The sequence below is a fragment of the Osmerus mordax genome, chromosome 4 (genome assembly GCF_038355195.1).
Source record: "Osmerus mordax isolate fOsmMor3 chromosome 4, fOsmMor3.pri, whole genome shotgun sequence".
Classification (NCBI taxonomy): Eukaryota; Metazoa; Chordata; class Actinopteri; order Osmeriformes; family Osmeridae; genus Osmerus; species Osmerus mordax.
Window position 1 is genome coordinate 9,505,370 of NC_090053.1, and position 18,212 is coordinate 9,523,581.

General features: G+C 40.8%; 1 protein-coding gene across 8 annotated transcripts; it reads right to left on the reverse strand.

Annotated features, from left to right (window-relative positions):
• Positions 1–271: 271 nt before the first annotated feature.
• pax6a (paired box 6a) lies at positions 272–9,738 on the reverse strand. 8 transcript variants are annotated; one of them, XM_067234016.1, is made up of 11 exons: positions 9,714–9,738; positions 6,280–6,410; positions 5,777–5,818; positions 5,457–5,687; positions 4,986–5,151; positions 1,948–2,106; positions 1,740–1,822; positions 1,472–1,622; positions 1,120–1,232; positions 667–817; positions 272–357 (listed from the first exon to the last, which is right to left on the reverse strand). In XM_067234016.1, the coding sequence occupies exons 1-11, from the start codon at positions 9,724–9,726 to the stop codon at positions 272–274; spliced, it is 1,326 nt and encodes a 441-aa protein (XP_067090117.1). In that variant the 5' UTR covers positions 9,727–9,738. The 8 variants fall into 8 exon arrangements, with proteins under 8 accessions (XP_067090117.1, XP_067090123.1, XP_067090121.1 ...); XM_067234022.1 differs by having other exon boundaries at positions 5,673–5,687; positions 9,714–9,723; XM_067234020.1 differs by having other exon boundaries at positions 5,580–5,687; positions 9,714–9,723.
• Positions 9,739–18,212: the final 8,474 nt, after the last annotated feature.

Sequence of the window (18,212 nt, forward strand, 5' to 3'; positions counted from 1 at the left end):
CATTGAGATTCTTTACACAGGGCACTTTACAGAAGTCCATTAGTCTCTCTCTTTCTTTCGCTCCGTCTCTCTTTCTTTCTTTCTTTCTTTCTTTCTTGCTTTCCTTCAAGTATTTGTGTCCAAACAGTAGAGAATGGCACAATCCCAGTACAAAAGAGTCTCTTCATAAGAGTCTGTCAGGAGAGTCTCAGGTCTGTGATGAAATACTGCTGGACACTCTGGTCCGCCAAGGGAGAGTGGAGGGAGTCGCACGATGATGACACGTACAGCCCTACTGTAGCCTGGGCCAGTACTGGGACATGTCCGCCTCACTGCCTGGGACTTGGACTGGAACAGACACTCCGGGGGAGATGAGGCCTGCCAGGTCAAGCACAGAGACAGGGATGAGTTCAGGAGACACACAGAATCACACAGACACAGACACTGTAAGCAGGATGAGACCTGACACAACTGAGGAGTGGATTTGTGGTAGTACACGTGCCGCGCAACTTCCTGACAGTGTTTTGTCTTTTTCGTGAACATGAATCCAGCCCGATTTCGATGCACCTGCTCTTCTTGTCTGCATTCTCTTTTCCAACTATGTCCACATACATCCTGTTATGTTCATAATTTGTCATTTTTGAGTGCCCGGTGAAGAATTTAAAGTTTAGGTAATTCTTTGCTTACCAGTGGAGGTAGCGCCCGAAGCGGCCATTGATTGGCTGTTCATATGTGCCTGCATATGAGGGGGTGTGTAGGTGTCGTAGCTCCTCCCGTTCACGGAGGGGCTGGTGGGCAGCATGCAGGAGTACGAGGGTGCTTGGCTGGGTACCGGACCCTGAGGGGAAATAACACATTCAAGCCTTCCATCAGTGTCATTGTTTACAATGGATAACATCAATGGGAACCTAAGGTGAATTTATTTATCTTCATTTAGCTCTCTGTCTTCTTTGGACATCTGTGACATAGAGAGTTTTTGTGCAAAACACACGAGAGTCCATTTAAGATTGAGTTACTACTTAAACACAGAATTTTAGTGTTTGCGTAAGTGAGCATATTTACACATACACAACACATGCAGCATTCCTGGGTCGAATTGATATTGCTGTTTTGTTACATTGACACTGAACTGCTACTTACTTGCATAGGTAGGTTGTTGGCCATGGTGAAGCTGGGCATAGGTGGCAGGGCGCTGTACGTGTTGGTGAGGGCTGTGTCTGGTCTGCCCAGCATGGAGCCAGATGAGAAGGATACTGCAGGAGCAGAGGAGAGGACAGGAGGAGGAGGAGATAGAGAAGACGTCAGCATTTCGACAGACTGCAGGGTTATTTTTAGAGCCCAAGTCATCATTGCTGGCTACAGTGATGACCAATATGGAGAAAAACAAAAACATATCCACACACACACACACACACTGAACAGGCTAGGGTTAGGGTTAAGGATAGGGATAGCTTAACCCTAAAAGTCGTCAGCTAAGAGCTTTGTCTCTCACCTGGTGTTGTGGGCTGTGGGATGGGCTGGTAGACGCTGGTGCTGAAGCTGCTACTGATGGGGATGTGGCTGGAGGAGTTGCTGGCTTGCCGTCTCTGATTGCGGAGTTTCTCCTCTCTCCTCCACTTGGCTCTTCTGTTTGAGAACCACACCTGAAACCACGTCACCACGTCAAAAATCATGAATTCACATTTTTGTCACTTTTGCATGAAATGTCACATTTTGAAATGTTGACAAGTGGTCCTTGGGAATGAACTCATCGGTCCTACCTGTATTCTAGCCTCAGGGAGGTCGATTTTGGCCGCCAGTCTTTCCCTTGCAAATACGTCTGGATAATGAGTTCTTTCAAACTCTGTAAGGACAACAAAAACAAAAAACTCTGTTATATTAGACGTACATAATCACAGGACAGTTTTTATTTATACAATAATGTTCATTTGGATAGCAGCTAGACAGGTGAAATTGTGGGCTGTTTACCTTTCTCAAGTGCCTCTATTTGTTCCTGTGTGAATGAAGTACGATTTCTTTGCAATTTTCTTTTCAGCTGAAGTCTCATTTGGGTCTCATCTGAATCCTCCCCATTTGAACTGATTGAATTAGTGTTCTCTCCCCCTCCATCTGACTGTGGGCAGCCATCTGGGGGCAAAAAAGGAAAAACTATCCATTTAACTTCACATCCCCTGACATATTTTTTAATAACCTTTAACCTTAAACTTTCAACTGCCTTCTTTAGAACTCGTCATTACAGCCACCATGTGTACATTTGTACCGCCAATGGAGCTGACCACCAACACCTTTTTCCAAATAACACTTGAATATAGGGGACCGCATTTCATCATGACAATACCAGGGGAGAATAAGGAACTTCACAGACTGTGGAGGGGTTGGCAAACTTTCGTGGACAGAATTTTGTGGACACAATTGAAGGAAAAGACGACAAAAGGATTCTCTCTCGGCTGCAGTGCTCCTCATTGTATCTTCAAGATTCCAGTCAACGGACTTTTCAACTCAATGTGTTAACCTTTACGCAGCACCATCATTAATCACTGTCTTTTGGCTTCAGCCCGTTGAACGCAAGTTAGGATTTATGCCTTCTTCAAGCCATGAAAAGAAAACACCCCGGTCAGTTATTGAAAGGGACACATTATACTATACACATTGTACTGAAACCCTGTTTGCGACATAAAAGAGACAGAGAAACCGGCTGTGAATTGACGGGCTTCACTCTGCAGCGCTAGTTCACTTGTTTAGCGTCACATGTGCAGCCTAATTGAATATCAGATCGCCTACTGCTTGGACAGTTTGATGACTAGTAATTATTGTATTGTAATGAGGCTACGCTTTTATTTCCCCTCAAACGATAGGACGCTAGGGAAAGGCCTGAATAAGGTGGCATGGATAAGGCCATTGGCTATACGTGGACAAATGAGCTGGCGTAGGCTATTGTTAAATCTCAATAAACTTCAGTCACTGCTACTGCGTCAAGCATATCAGTAAACAGCCCAATAGTGTAAGCTATCACTTTAATTTAGGATACATTTAAACTTAAATTTACTGTTTTTTAGAATGTAAAACTGTTGTGGAACATTTCAAAGCATTATTAAGAACGAGGTGTGTGTCAAATGAGATGATTAAGTTATCTTCTTTAAATGGCCCTTGTGTGCCGAGAGAAAGGCTATTGGTGCCCAGTATGCTACATGCCTTCTCTCAGAGCTAATCCGTCAAAAGCAGCGAATGTGTGTTCTATTATCCCGTAACCAGACCAACTGTCGTTTGATTTTGGATTTGTTTTCTTTGGATAAAAAAAACGCTGGCGAAAGAAAACCATCCCATAGTATCACGTGTCACAATCAATGAGGCGTAAAACTAGGCAGAAATATAATGCACCGATCTCGGCATCTTGCTCTAGACATGCAACATTGTAAGGCCTTCTGAAAGGGAATGTGTCTAAACCCCCTAAACGGCTTTAGTGGTCGGTGAGAAAAAGAGATAAGAAAAAAACTGTCACGTTGATCCCTAAAAACACGAAATCGCCGGTGAAAGCTTTCACCCCTCTTTTTGGGGAGCTGTCACTCTCGATGAAGCCAGTGTTTTATTCACTGTTGCGTGACGTTTATCAGATTGAGACCATATTTGTCTCCCTCTGAGACCTCTCCGTGCCGTATGCTGCGGGAGTAATGGATTCTTAATGTCGCAGAAATTCACGCAAGTAGAGACACTTATGTCGGTGCGTTAAGAAAATGATCTCAGGATATGGTTATCTCACACGCTACAGTGTAAGGTACGCATAAAGGCCTGTAGCCTACCTATAGCCTATCAAATAAAAAACATTTGCATTATTATTATCATGCTTGTTATAACAGTAGGCCTATATAATGGTTATTTTTTTGTCGTTATTCTGTGTTTAATAATATATTATGCTGAATAGCCTAGGCCTAACGATTAATTGACTATTAGCCTATTGATTCCCTCATCTTGAAGTGTAATAGGCTATAGATTAGTAAACTTAAAATTAAATAGGCCTAAAACAAACCAGGAGCCTACTCTAGTCTGTATCTGAATAAAGAAAAATAATGAAGTTACGCTGGGATTTTGTTTTAAATGAATACTTGTCCTACCGCGAGGCAGATGGGGTTGTCGACATCTAAACGGGTTGAACCTGCTTTCACAGAGAGACATAAAAATGGGGAGAAAAAAGTCTCTTTGTATAGTGTGTCCATCCTATATTGTTTGGTTCTCTTAAAACTGACATGTCTAATTGGCAAGTGGTGCCATATCGTGTCCAGGGGTCTCCCGCGGAACATTTCTACAGCTGTCTCACTAAACTAGACGCTTATTCATGTCGCCCTAATGAGAAACAAAACGTTCTCTAATGAGCAATTACATAGCGACAGAGCAGTTCCCATAACAAGTTCTTGCGTGTGACAGAAACAGCCTTTGTAGAGATATCCCGCACACTGCCTCATGATTTGTTTCCATCCTTGTGCCGCTTTGGTGAGGGGGTGCAAGAGAGAGTATTCAAAGTGCTAACTCCTCCAGTTTACAAATATGCCTCCAAAAAGGAGTGACCGGAAGAAAAAACGAAGAAAATTAATCAGCCCGTCATTGTTGAGAATTAGTTATCTGCCAGATGTCATTTGATAATAAATCAACCGATGGGCTGGTTGTCAATGGACCATTACAAAAACATTCGTTAATCAATGTAGCCTACAGGAATTTGACAGAGCCGTGGATTCACGCATTCCACCACAGTTATGCAGGTAGGCCAACATTTGTGAGTTATTTAAAACATGAAATTAATTATTAGGCGTACACATCCATTTTAAATAATGTTCTACCACAATAAATAATACGAAATATTAGAGATGTTAGACTATCATAATACTTATAATACTAAATAATAATAATGTTAACAATACACTTAATCATAATCAGAGCAATAATAGACTAACCGATGTGTGTGTGATTATCATCATAATTCATTCCTGCCCGCAAATGCAGGTGATTGCACACACCTTGGTTGGGCTGTCCCGGCACCGCGGTTCCTGGGTACCAACCCGGCCGGGTCCCCCACGTTCCCGTCTGACCGTTCAGCATCCTCAGCTTCTCATACATGCCATCTGCGCCCATCTGTTGCTTCTCGCTAGCCAGGTTGCGCAGTACCCTGTTTATCGATGACACCTGAAAGACAAACCAAAATGCCCCACATTAATTACACAGCGCTCATCTTTTACTGATGGCAGTTAGTCTTAAAACGTGTCTTTTTGTCTGTTTATATACTATATAACAGTATGCATTTTATTCACATATGGTTGTGAAGAACATTGTAGTGGCATAGGCTTAAATCAATAATCAATTACATTTTAATTATATGGCGTTAGCAATGTGTAAAAGCGCTGTTTTTCCACGTCAAAATGGAGGCCAGTTGAGCATTGCGGTTATATTAACTGAATTTATTTTGAGCGTATGAAATGATAGTAACTTACACTCAATGAACTTACACTGGGTATATTATCGTTTGTGCACACCCCCTCGGAGAGCAGTCTGTCTCGGATTTCCCAAGCGAAGATTGACGGACACTCCCTCTTGTATTGAGCAATTTTACCGACCACCTCGGGAGTGGCTACTCTCGGTTTGCTACCTCCAATTGCCCGTGGTCGGATGGAGCCAGTCTCATAGTATCTGCCGAGAATTTTACTCACGCAGCCGTTGGATACCTGTATAGAAAACAACAGACACAAATCACATACATTATTTAAGACTAATGCGAATTATATGAGTATTCTTCAAACAATGTTAAGCTTACGTTTTCATTGTCCAGCACTTGGACTTTTGCATCAGCATGGGTCTACAACACAAGAAATATACCTTAAATTCTATATCAATATTTAACTTGCACTTTTAAAATGCATCTTGCTTGGATCTGCCAAGGTTAGGCCCTTTTTAAGATTCTGTAAAAATAAATTGCTGTCGTGTTGTAATGTCCTTGGAATGCAATACATTCTGATTGCATGTCACCTGAATTATTATGCTCATAGACTACATTGTTTACCAATGTAAATGCCATATAGCCCACATTCAAACCAACTATAGGCCAAGTTTCACCGAATGCCTCGATGCACTTTGCCAACTTGTGCATCATGTTCACAATGCAAATTCAGAGCCTTTTAAATTTGTATTGGTCTCAAACAAAATGTTATGGGTTTGCATTCAGTTATTAGAATCACTCAACAGTGAAACCATTCCATTATGAATCACATTTAGACTGTGCGTGCGTGCGTGCGCAGTGAAGGGATGGGATGCAATCACCTGCAGAATCCTGGAGATATCGCACGGCCGCGCGCCGCTGTGAGCAAGCTCGACTATTTTCTGTCTGGTGGAGTCTGGCAGGGGTCTCCCGTTGACGAACACGCCGCCGAGCTGGTTCACTCCGCTGTGACCTGAGGAGACAAGGATTCACGCGCTCCTTAGTTCAATCAAAGCTTTCGTGATTAATATAAAAAGGACAACATATGTCCTAGATGCAAGCATTTAATGATTAACTGTGCCCCAAAAAATTGTAACAAAAATACTTAAGTTATTAAGCATAACAGAAAAAGGCAAATGGAACGTTCATCAACACGGGTGTTTGTGAAGGGGGATGGGGGACACCACGTTGGAATTAGCATACCCAGTAATTATTGCCATTGTTCATCTGTCATATGTTTGAAATGCTTTCCGGAAATGCTTGCAATATCATTATCTGAAACAATCCTGTTCTAGTCACACATGCAGAACATTGATTACGTGTCAGCGGTATGATACCGACCAAAACATCTCCAGCCCACTGAGCCGAGATTTGCGCATCTTTGCAAAGACCTTAAACAGCTCAAACAGCATAATACTATTTGCGTCAGCCTTATGAAGTAGTGATTACAGTATAATGCCAATACTTTTACGAACACAAATCGTCCCCTTATCCCACGTTGTGTCAACTTGATATTACCCAGCAGACACCATAAACACCTACAAAACTAGGTATTTTCATGCCAGTTAATTAACAGTATATCCAGAAATAAAGATTGCCCAGACAAAAATCAGACCAAACCTGAAGACAAACGGACAGAAAGCCTGTCTGTAGTGTTCTTGCTCTCTCCGCTCCCTTCCCTTCGAAGCCTCCCGTTAAATTGACTCCAAGAGCACGGGCTCCTTAGCAATAAATAGCTCCAAATATAGAAGAGCGGGAAATATGATGAGGCTGTCTGACATTTGTCTTTAAAATAAAGCTAGCTGCACGTCAAGTTTGATCTTAATTTCTGGAAATAGGCGGAAGTCGCCCTGGATCATGCATGGAAGGCTAATTGAGAAGATCAGTTGAAGCACTTGTGGCAGGCATGTCACTTCATGACACTGCTATGCTTTTGAAAATCGCATCGTCACGACAAATAGTAGCATGATAAAACGACCCTTTCTGTCTGCATTTGGATATCACTCAGACTAAATTGGACTCTACTCATTTACCCTTCAAGGGAAGCTTCGTTTTATGGTAGCCAGGGGGCTGTGCACGGGCACGAGAATGGAGGCGCGCACTGCTCTCAATATATCAAAAGTGACATTCCGTTTTTTTTCTCTCCAAACGACAGAGCAACACGGCCTATATTTACACTCTTGTATCAAGTCTGCAAGAGAGGTTGTACTGTATGGTGTATGTGCTAATGCTTACTGCTATTCCATTGTGACAATAAGGTAATTTCTCGTTGAATGTTACATTTGGTAGACATTTTTTAAATATTTTTAGTAGGAAGACGTTGTTGTAAATATGTTTACATTTATTGCCATGCATAAAATGTCATGCACCATGCTTACATTTTATTTAAATATGTACTATGTAATATGTAATATGAAAATGGCTAAATCCTCTGCATTGTATTGTTTTTAGGTTAAATCCCGGATTAAATCATTTGTCAATTGTGCATTTAATAGGTCAGATTAGGGAAGCATATTGAAAATTTATAGGATTTAAGAGTCTCTCTAGTGCTCAAATACATTTTGAAGATAGCTGCAAACGCATAGGCCTATAAGAAAATAAAAACGTTCCCTCCAAAGGTTAAGTCTTAATCATTATATAATTCCCCACGGTAAGTGGTGTCGATCGCGCCTGGTGGCCATGATTATGCGCCTTCTATTCTAGTGCGAGTCAATTAATAGAAAGACATATGGTGTCAATTTGGACGCTCAGTCTCGTGGACTGGAGTTATTAACACAAAACCCACAGCGCGACCTTTAGACAATCTGAAGGCCTCAACCCGAATGATGTCCTCACAGTTATTTCGTTCAGGACATCACTCAAAACTAACATCGTCGTTTGTAAAAATGATAAGGGAAAGCAACAGTTCCCAGGCGTATTTTTGCATACTAAAATAACTGCATTAAATGTTAGACCGATAATATACATTTGAAAGTGGCCTAAATAAGTCGGCCTGACACACAAGTGCATATAGCCTAATAACAGTAAACAAACACAGCTCTCTTGGATATGTAGATTTTTCGAGAGCCTTGAATTTACCATTGTGAGAGAGGAAATATGGGAGTCCACATCACCGCTCAATTATTTCATCTGCCCTACTTTAGATGACCTAGATTCGAATGCTTTGTTTGGTTGGATGTCTTTCAAGTATAGGCGTCACATCTTCCCCTTTAATCTACTCCTATAAAGTTTTTTAAAATGTTTATTCTGCACTGGCTATAACAATATCCATAAATATGCCAAAGGCCAAGGCAACACCTTTAGTATTATTGTGAATTATAGGCGGTGAAAACATACTGCAACAAACAAGTGTAGTTGAGAGGAAGAATAAGAGTAAGCCATTCCACACACCTTCGTTACAGATGTCATACACCTCTTGTCCAGCATTAAGAAAGAAAATATGTATCATTTACCATTCTGACAATCACACAAAATGATCAATGTTGCAATTCTAGATTTGTTCTCTTCACTGTCAAAACAATCCATTCTTGCAAATTATACCTTGAAGGTTTTTTTTTTTTGCCTATCCCTTGGTTGTGTTTACACATCACAAATTGCCAGGCTAGGATTTGTACTGAGGTTTACAGGACCAGTGTATTTCATAAACATAGACTGTGGAAGTGTCATCCCAGCACATTATTTCACCCACACACTGTAGACAGGAAAAACATCTTCATAAACACAACACATTACCAAGGAGATGCATGCAATGTCCTTAAGTGCATGCATAAGGAAGGTTGGGAATTGGCACACTGCTTACATTAGTTCAGTCGGATTTAAAATAATTTATCATTCAAACCAGCTTTTTCACTCATCTCAAGTATTATTATTCTCTCATTCTTTCTTTCTTTCTTTTTCTTTCATTCTCCTGGAATCTCTGACAAAATAGTTTTCTGTTCATGCTTTTTTAAAATGCATTCATGTTTGAGGAAATTCTCTCAACATCGCATTGCAGTTATTTCTATGTGGCTAACTATTCTCTCACTCACATATTTAGGCATACATGTTATCAGCAAATAAAAAGCCAGCTGTACATATGACCTCTGCCCAATAATAGAACACTATCTGAATCCATAAGATTACACTTTTTTAATGACATTAGAGAACACACACACCAACAGCAATTCATAACAGACCCACAAGTTTCTATCTCCTTCATTTCCTTGTAGTTTTTACCTATCAGACCTTACTCCCCAGTATTTTTCATTACCCCAAGATAATATTAAACATGACTTACTGTTCTGCATCATGGATGCTACTCCAGACTCCCAGGTGGCCCGGTTATAGTACTCTGGTCACACAGAGACAGGAAAGAGAGGTCAGGATCGGCATAATAATAAACAGATAGATGTATCACATAGACTTGTATAATTACACATTTACAAAAGGGAGACACAGTGTTGTACAAGACTAAACTTAGGATGCAAATTGTTGTGCATTCATATTCCACAATATGAGAGCAATTAGTCTAAGAAAGTCTTTTTGTGATTTAAGGCTATGATATGGATTCAGTGTTTAACTTGCCTGGAAACAGTGTGGACTGTCCGCTTAAAACAATTTAAAGACTCTCATCTGCTGTTCTCTAGTTAATACTTCCCTAGGACAAAGCAAAACATTTTATTAGTACACCTTATCTTATCTTTTTTTTTGCTTTAACTGCGACTTAACTACAATATTTTCACCTAAGATGAAAGTCTTATTGAGGTTAGGCATTTTTGCAGCGTTCCATTAAGGGTGAAGTTCATGCATAAAGTTATGGATATTACCATACATTTGCATATGAAGAAATAACTCGGAAACTATTTAGCATTTCATTACAATCCATGGTTGGCCAGAGAGGTGCAAGAGCAAAGTTTATAAAGTAGGCCTATCCGTGTAGAATGAATTTTACAGTTAATTTGTTTATTTATTGTGCGTCTGCAAATTTTATCCCCAGACAGAGTTTAGTAATATCGCTACGTGTACGGTCTCTTTAGACGTACTGGTGCAGTGACACACGCTGTCTGCTTCGCTTGGCTGCCCGGAAAAGTGAAATCGGGAGGGGGTGAAGGCTGGCCAACAAAGCCTGCAGAATTTCAACAATGGCGTCCTTTCTGCTCCTACAGCACAACCCAGAGAGGAAAACCCAGGCTCCCTAACTAGCTACACAGCATCGAACTAAACGTACCAACAACTCCAAGGGATACAAAGAACTGAAGGGATTGCAAGCAACCCCCTCCTACTACACACAGCGCTGCACAACAACCTCCCCTCACTCCGCCACATTTATTTGCCGCTCGCCATGACCCGGTGCCCGTAGCCCTCTGTTTTTTGTGAGTTCGTTTTGGAAAATAGAAACGCAATTTCTCGTTATAAATATCCAGTGGTAATTGTGTTACTGGTGTGTGTCGTTAGAAGTTGTAAAAAAAGACACAACAGCGCAGTGGGGAGCTCAATTTGAAAAAGACAATTGCGATAAAGAGCCCATTCAAAACATTTGCCGAAAAGGAGGCCACTAAGGAACTATAGTCCTGGCTTTGATTTTCTCCCTTTTTATCTTTTCCTTTTTAAACAGGCGATGGACTGTGTGTGTATTTACAGTGTGCATTCACAAATAAACGAACCAAGCTGTGCAACACAATATGTGGAGTTATTTCAAAGAAACGGTTCCATTTTTTTACTCAAAACATAACTATTTTTTTATGTTATTGGAAGGTATGATCCTGAACAAGCCTGTCATATTTATTTTTACGCATAATCGATGTAAAGCATATGCTAAATCATTGTTAAACCATGGTCCTGCCAAGGAACAGTTACCAAAACCACATCAATTAAGAGTAGCCTGATTAATTTATAACGGTCAACTAAATTGAGAAATCACCTTGAAAAATCGAATCAACCTAATTAATTAACGCAATTAATCCTAGTAACTGTCTTATTTAAGTATGATGCATTTGACTGAAGATATGTTATTAAATAACAAAATCAATCTGTCACGGCCTTGTTGCCACAATCTGTTTAATTCCAGTTGTAGATTGTGTATGTCTGCACTTCATAATCTGCAGAAAATATCATTTTAATATACAACAATCGTTTTTATTTTGCCTTGATTTTTAAAAATCAGATATGTGTATATTTATAAATCCTTATTATGTCGAAAATATTATTTCACGTACCAGAGACATTTTAATGTTAAAGCCTTAGCCCGTTTATCAATTAAATAAGTCTATATGAAATTATTAATATGCATTATTGGCAATGCATTATACTTTGGGAAAAGTTTTTCTCGTCGTGTTTGTGATGGTGTTGCCCGGGTGGGTCTGACTACATGATTCAAGCTGACACTCCTCCTCATCGGATCATTGCGTCCCATTCGCAGAACTGATCACTGCTATGGCCTAAACTGACTTTGTACTCTTTCCTGTCAAAAATAAGCATTCATCTATTTTCAAGCACCAACTAATCCTTCCAATAACACCATATAAATACACGAGGAAGTGATCCAAAATTCTCAAAACTAACACGGACGCTGCAGAGCTCGATTCGATTCGACCAGCACACGAAACTTTTGAGAACATTCTACTTCACTCTTTATCTCACGTGCATATTATTGGCTCGAGATTCTAATTTGCAAATAACACGCGTTTGAATTTGACTATTTGAAGTGTCAAGTGAGATGCTGGTGTAAGAAGATAACACACACTGTACGAAAGAATGGGATAAAGTGTTATTAAATCGGTGGTTACCTTTTTGAGGCATCTTGCGCTCCGCTGCCAAAGTCCTTGGTGATGACTGAGCGTTAAAGAACGAGCGACACAGTGTTGGATGTAACCGTTTCGGTAGAGTTAGCGTTGTGAAATATTTTCCAAGTGGTCTTGAAAGAAATCCCTGCGAAGGAAGCAGAGATTGACAATAAAATGAAATGTCAGGACTGCGCGAGACTGAAAATGTGCGCTCGTGAGTGAGTGGGCGAGAGAGAGAAAGAGAGGGTTTGTGAGAGAGAGGGGGCAGGCGCACCTATTCCTATTGGAGATGGTAGTACCACTCGAGTATTAAATGCATGTGTGTTTCTGTTCCTAGTGTGTGCCTCTCCTCCTCTCCTCTTCCTCTCTGGCCCATTAGCAGTGGCTGACCTCTGTCATCATGCTCCAGAGAAACACTTCCTCATACCTCGCACTGCCAGAGCGGGAAACGGGGCAGAGCCTTAGCTTTTCAAAACCCACTAATCACTCTACACATGCAAATTCTCTGTCTTTCTCTGTCTCTCTCTCATTCTCTTTCACGCACACACACATACGCTCGCTCTCTTTCTCTGACACAAACAATGCTATACAAATACTGCTTTCAGAAAATGCTATTGCATGCTATTATGACCTATGGAAGGAATGGCAAGTGCATCTCGGACACGCAAGCCTCAGTTGCCTTTGCGAAAAGCAGACGGGCTTTTTGTACACTAACCGTGAACCTGGAGTTACAAATGGAGGCACGGGCATCGAGCACATGGTGCACGCTGACCCCAAGCGGATCAGATTTAACCGTTTACAGTCTGACTTCATCTTTGATCTTTTACGCGCCGGCAAATTATCTGACGCAGGGACAGTTAGACCACGGCAAAATACATATTAATGTGTCGTGGGTATCCTGATATGAATGAAGATAAAATGCATAAGCCCAGTTTTTGATGGTTCTCAGTTACTAAGCTCCACTTTTTGTTCCTTAACAGTCTGACAACGTTCAAAATTAGGACATTGTTATGGAATGTCATAACATAATTGTTATTGGAATGTCATAACATTGTTATTGACATTCCGTGTTTTTACTAAATTAATAAGCGCAAAACAATTGGTTATTCAGTCGGGGATCACTTCTGTAGGATGCCTCAATTTGTATCTTTACTTCTTTGATACTACGTCGATGAAGGCTAAAACCGTGGGGTGCCAAAGGTTTTTAAATAGACACTAAATAAGGACATTTCTTTGCAGCCACGACCACACTCCTCAACGCACATCAATGCACACCCCAGTTCACACCAAAGCAACCCCTCCGTGCCAGTAGTTGAGGTTACACTTAGAGCACCAGTCTCGGACTAGGGGTGTTCCAATCGTTTGTTCCAATGCAACAGATTCCGGGTCGAGAAGACCGAAGGGGGGAGGGGGGATTGGGGGTGTAGGGAAAGTGTGAGTACGCGCACAGCATAAAATGTAGTTGTGGTCGCATACACTTGACTTCCTCTGACATGTGAAAAGTGCTAAAAGTCACAGCTCATCAATAAACTATCTCTAAACTGAATAAGCGTCCTGACAACCATTGCATTCCCAACTATAGTACAATGAGGAGACAAACGACACTGCCAGGGAGCTTGCATGGCAATGAAAGACAGGCTGAAAGGGAGTGGGATAATGAGCTGCGGGGCCGTCATGCACTGTCATCTCCAGTTCCCGCGGGGAAACTATACCACTCCGGATAATATTTTCAATAAAGTTCAGTCCTTTCTTCTGTTAATCTGTTAATCCACTGCAAATTATGACATAGAGCTCATAGTTTTGTTCGTATTTCTTTTAACTGTTTGGCAGTACGCGAACGAAGGGATCGACATGGGTCCCTGTTGTCAGGTTCCGGAACTTTGTAAAGTTTGAATTTGTCAATTAAGTAGAATATAGTGTAACTTAAATGCTTGGCACTAGATGTTTGCCTCCTGACGTAAAAATCCTACCATGTCTAGTTTGTCTACTGTAATTCTGTTATCAGAATTCAGTTCAATATTAACTACCTTCTGAGAGGCGCCACCTCTCCCATTTGCATTACATTGTGTGGATTTAAAGTAATGGTTTATGAACGTTAGAGGCTTAAAATGTGAATAAACTCACTTGTTTTTTTTGTTTCCAAAGACTTCTCAGAGTTTGCATGGCAAACATATCGGATATGTAAGGGGTAGCCTAGTCTAGATGCACATCAAAGTAAGCAAACGGAAAAATTCAAAGTTCTGATGATGAGAAAATGTAGTTTTCAGTCACATGAGACTCAGAGCAGTTGATATATAACCCAACCACAATCATTATCTTAGAAAGTACAAACCCAGTTTGTGTTCGTCACTCCATTGAATAAACAGATCCCAGTTCAACCTGTTGTTTCAATGCTATGTAAACAATAGCACCCCTGGATCACCTATGTCTTCGCTGAGAAGTTGTCTAATCCCTCTTTTATCCTGTTGTGGTTGAGTGATCTTGTTTCTTGACTTGTTAGCAGATGGAACTTGTTGGAACCAAGGACCGGGAAAACCAAACAAATGTAAAGCCAAATCCATTCATTTGAGCAATAGGGAGAGGTATCCACGAGCTACAAAATTCTGAAGACAATTAGCGCACTTTGGGATTAGCAGTGGAGAGCTCAAAGACCATGGGAATAGAATGCCATCTTGTCGCTGTGTTTGCCCTGGGGCAAAGCTCCTCCAGAAAGTTGTGAACAAGAAATCATAAGGGGTGGGAGGTGAACACGCCTGACGTCATCCATGGAAACACAGTGGCAGGAAGGGAGAGATGCAGGAGAGTGAGAAGAAATGATTTAGTGAAACTTGCGCTTGGCATTATGTTGTCCTGTAAAAATGAAGTAGGCCGATAAAAAAATTAAAACCTAATTTTCAAAGTGATATCGTCATAAAAACTATACAAATTATTCTATGCTGATTACATTCTAATAGTAATCAAATTGGGGTGATATATTTCTCAACTTTCTTGCGATTTAGTTTTCTCCTGTGGAGGAAAAGCCATGTTCTAGTAGCCCAAAAGCTGATTCCTCGAATTACTCAATTTATCTGACTCGTATTCTTCATGGGTTTCATCTGCTATCCCTCGGGGATATAGGAGGTGGAATTGTGTGCTAAATAAACCTAATTCAGGAAAGTGGCTTGATGTTTGGAGGATTGTTTTTCATTATACTTGGGGGCCTCGAATGAACTATTTGGATAGTTCAAGCCATCCCTGGTGATAAAACCGGTAGATTACAAGAGTTCATGCTGGACTTTCATTTTGGTGCACTGTGATTTGGGCCTGCTGCTCATGCTCGTGAATCACACATAAAGCTAAGCCTAGCCTATATAAATTAAAGCAAACATTCAATCGGTTTAAGGTCGAAACCATTGATCTTACATTTGACAGATGATTGAACGAATATGACTGCATTGCAGCTTGACTAGTAGATCACTTGGCTAGATGTTGAAGGCCTGTGTCGCTCTGACGCAATTGGCCTGTATTATGTTAGAAGAGCAACACATTAAGCACACTTTCTCTAGTCTATACTACACTGACACTAATAGAGCTGTTTCCCTGCTCTTTGTGTGCATGTTGAATTTATGTCGGCCAATGATGAATGCCGTATAGGCCCAGTTCTAATGCGACGACAATATAATTTCCCCGACTTTCTCTAAACAAACTCTCCTTTAAAACTATTTTTTTTAAACAGGCCTTATCGAGAAGTTATATCACATAGCTTTCAGCTCTCATGTAGCCATAGATACATTATCTTACCTGCGCTTGGTACAAAGACAATCCACTTCGTGTTTGACTCCAGTCCGTGTTTTTGTTCCAATAGTATAGACCCGGGAATGTGAAAAAGACAAAGTTTGGACTCCCGTGTTTTTTATATTATTGCCAAATGCTTTTTACATCGGTGTGAATAAAAAGACTGTCGCATCTACTACTAACTTTCAGCTAATATCATCTCCAAGCTGTCAGCGATTGGCCAGAGCGCCTCAATACGTCACTTTATACGCCACTTAGCACTTCCCTAACAAAAAAATGGAGAGATGGAAAGATGGAAGGGGATGTCCAAACTCGTGTACGTTCTTGAGACGTAATAAAAACGTTAAGCCATGGCCAATGTGTAACTAAATTTCCAAGAGCCCTAATGTTTATTTTATCGATGAGAATTCCAAAGGTTTGGTTAGATTTTACAGAGATAAATAGATAAATATATAGAAAGATATATAGATAGATTGATTGATAGCCCTAGAGAAAAAATACAATCCAGGTTTGTCCAAATCACCACTCCAAATGTGGCCTATCCCCGTTTATGCGTCTGTCAATAAGGCGCAAGGGGATGCTAAATCCGCACCAGGTGCTGTTGCGCTCTCTCCATTGCTCCTCTCCAGAAACTGATCAGGCAGAAATTTAAATCTGGCCAGCGAGCCGTACCCCCTCTTCTTTAGCCGGCATGGTGTGTGTATTTGTGTGTGTGCACGTGTGTGCGCGTGTGTGCGTGCCATGTGAAACTTACAAAGTGTAAAAATGTCTATGATAGCCTATAGTGGATAGGAAGTCTAGGCCTATATAACGACTAGCTTATCACTAGCCTACAAATAATAATAGTTATATTATAAAGCAAGCTAAAGTATAGCACTCAACCATTCACAAGAAACCGCTACATTGGTACATGCCATTTTCTTTTTTGTAATTTTACAAAAATCACAACACTTATAGGTTAGGCTATACTGGGATAATGAACTACACAGATACAGAGCCTATACAGCCTATACAGATATTACTAGGAACTATAGAGCCGTGATGACAAGTGCCCCACTGCACTGACCCAAGTAATTTGTGTACGGCAATGAAAAGGTTTAAAGTGATAGGTTATATACCTTCTGCAGGTGTGAACTTCAGGATACCGCGAGCACCCCTTGTGGAAGGGCTGTTTTCTAGGCGCATATAACATATGCATATTTAAGCCATGGTGTCCAGTCTTGTGGAATGGATGTCTAATGATGTAAGGGTGCCAGAACTTTACCATTTAACTGGGTTCTGATAAAAGAAATACTGTGATATTTTGGATATCAACAGCAACACATCGAACACCTTAGGCATACTTTGTGATCCCTACTTTGTGGCTTAAGTTGGTTTATAAAACCCATTTGAACATATTATCACATGATCAGATATGAGGTATCCTTCACTTTCGGTTGACAAAATGTGAAGACTAAGATCATCAGCGATAATATAACCATATCAGATATATAGCCCAGCCTAATTTATCCCAGGATATCAAGGCAATTAGACAAATAATTTGGCAATTAGCCCTAACTCCCTTCTGCCCATAAATGCGCAATCAGTTAGTCCATGATAAATGGCATATGCCACCATTCAGTTGGGATACCATGACCTAATTTCCTACCAACAATATAAAACAATTACCGTGTTTCCCTATAACACTGGTGAGTAAATAGGCCCTACCACGTAAAAATAATACGCCGTTAGGCCTACAATAAGCTGATAGGTAAGGGCAATTCTTAGTGTGTTTTTCTTGCCCCTATAGTCCAGCCTTTTGACTGAGACATTAGATGCATTCCCTCGGGGTGATGAGAAGCAATTTGCTCCAAGTTGACAGGCACGTCCTGTACGTTACAAATTCACTTTCTCTCAACGTGACAAGGCTGAGTTCGATCCACAATGAATTTGAAAGCTCACGGAGCGGAAAGTCTGCAGTTCCGTCATTAGCCTAAGACTTCACTCACCTCGTTCACATAACAACATTTCTTAATTTAGTTAAAACAGAACATCTAAAAACGTGAAGGTTCTAGTTACAGCCCTCGACAGAATTCTCTACTCCATAGTATTCATGGAAATGTCTCCTGTCGCCCGTCTTGTTCATTTGCCTACTGCCTTTAAATTGGCCAATATAAATTAAGTAACGGGGATTTGCTCTTACTCCATGACCCTTGTAATACGATTAAATATAGACGCGGATGAGCCTCTGAGACAGACAC

Coding starts and splice junctions, on each gene's coding strand:
- pax6a (XM_067234016.1), bottom strand. Junction 5,152..5,456: donor CCAGTGTAAGTTCATTGAGT/GTAAGTTACTAT, acceptor TTTGTCTTTCAG/GTGTCATCGATAAACAGGGT. Junction 1,233..1,471: donor CCCACAGCCCACAACACCAG/GTGAGAGACAAA, acceptor CTGCTCCTGCAG/TATCCTTCTCATCTGGCTCC.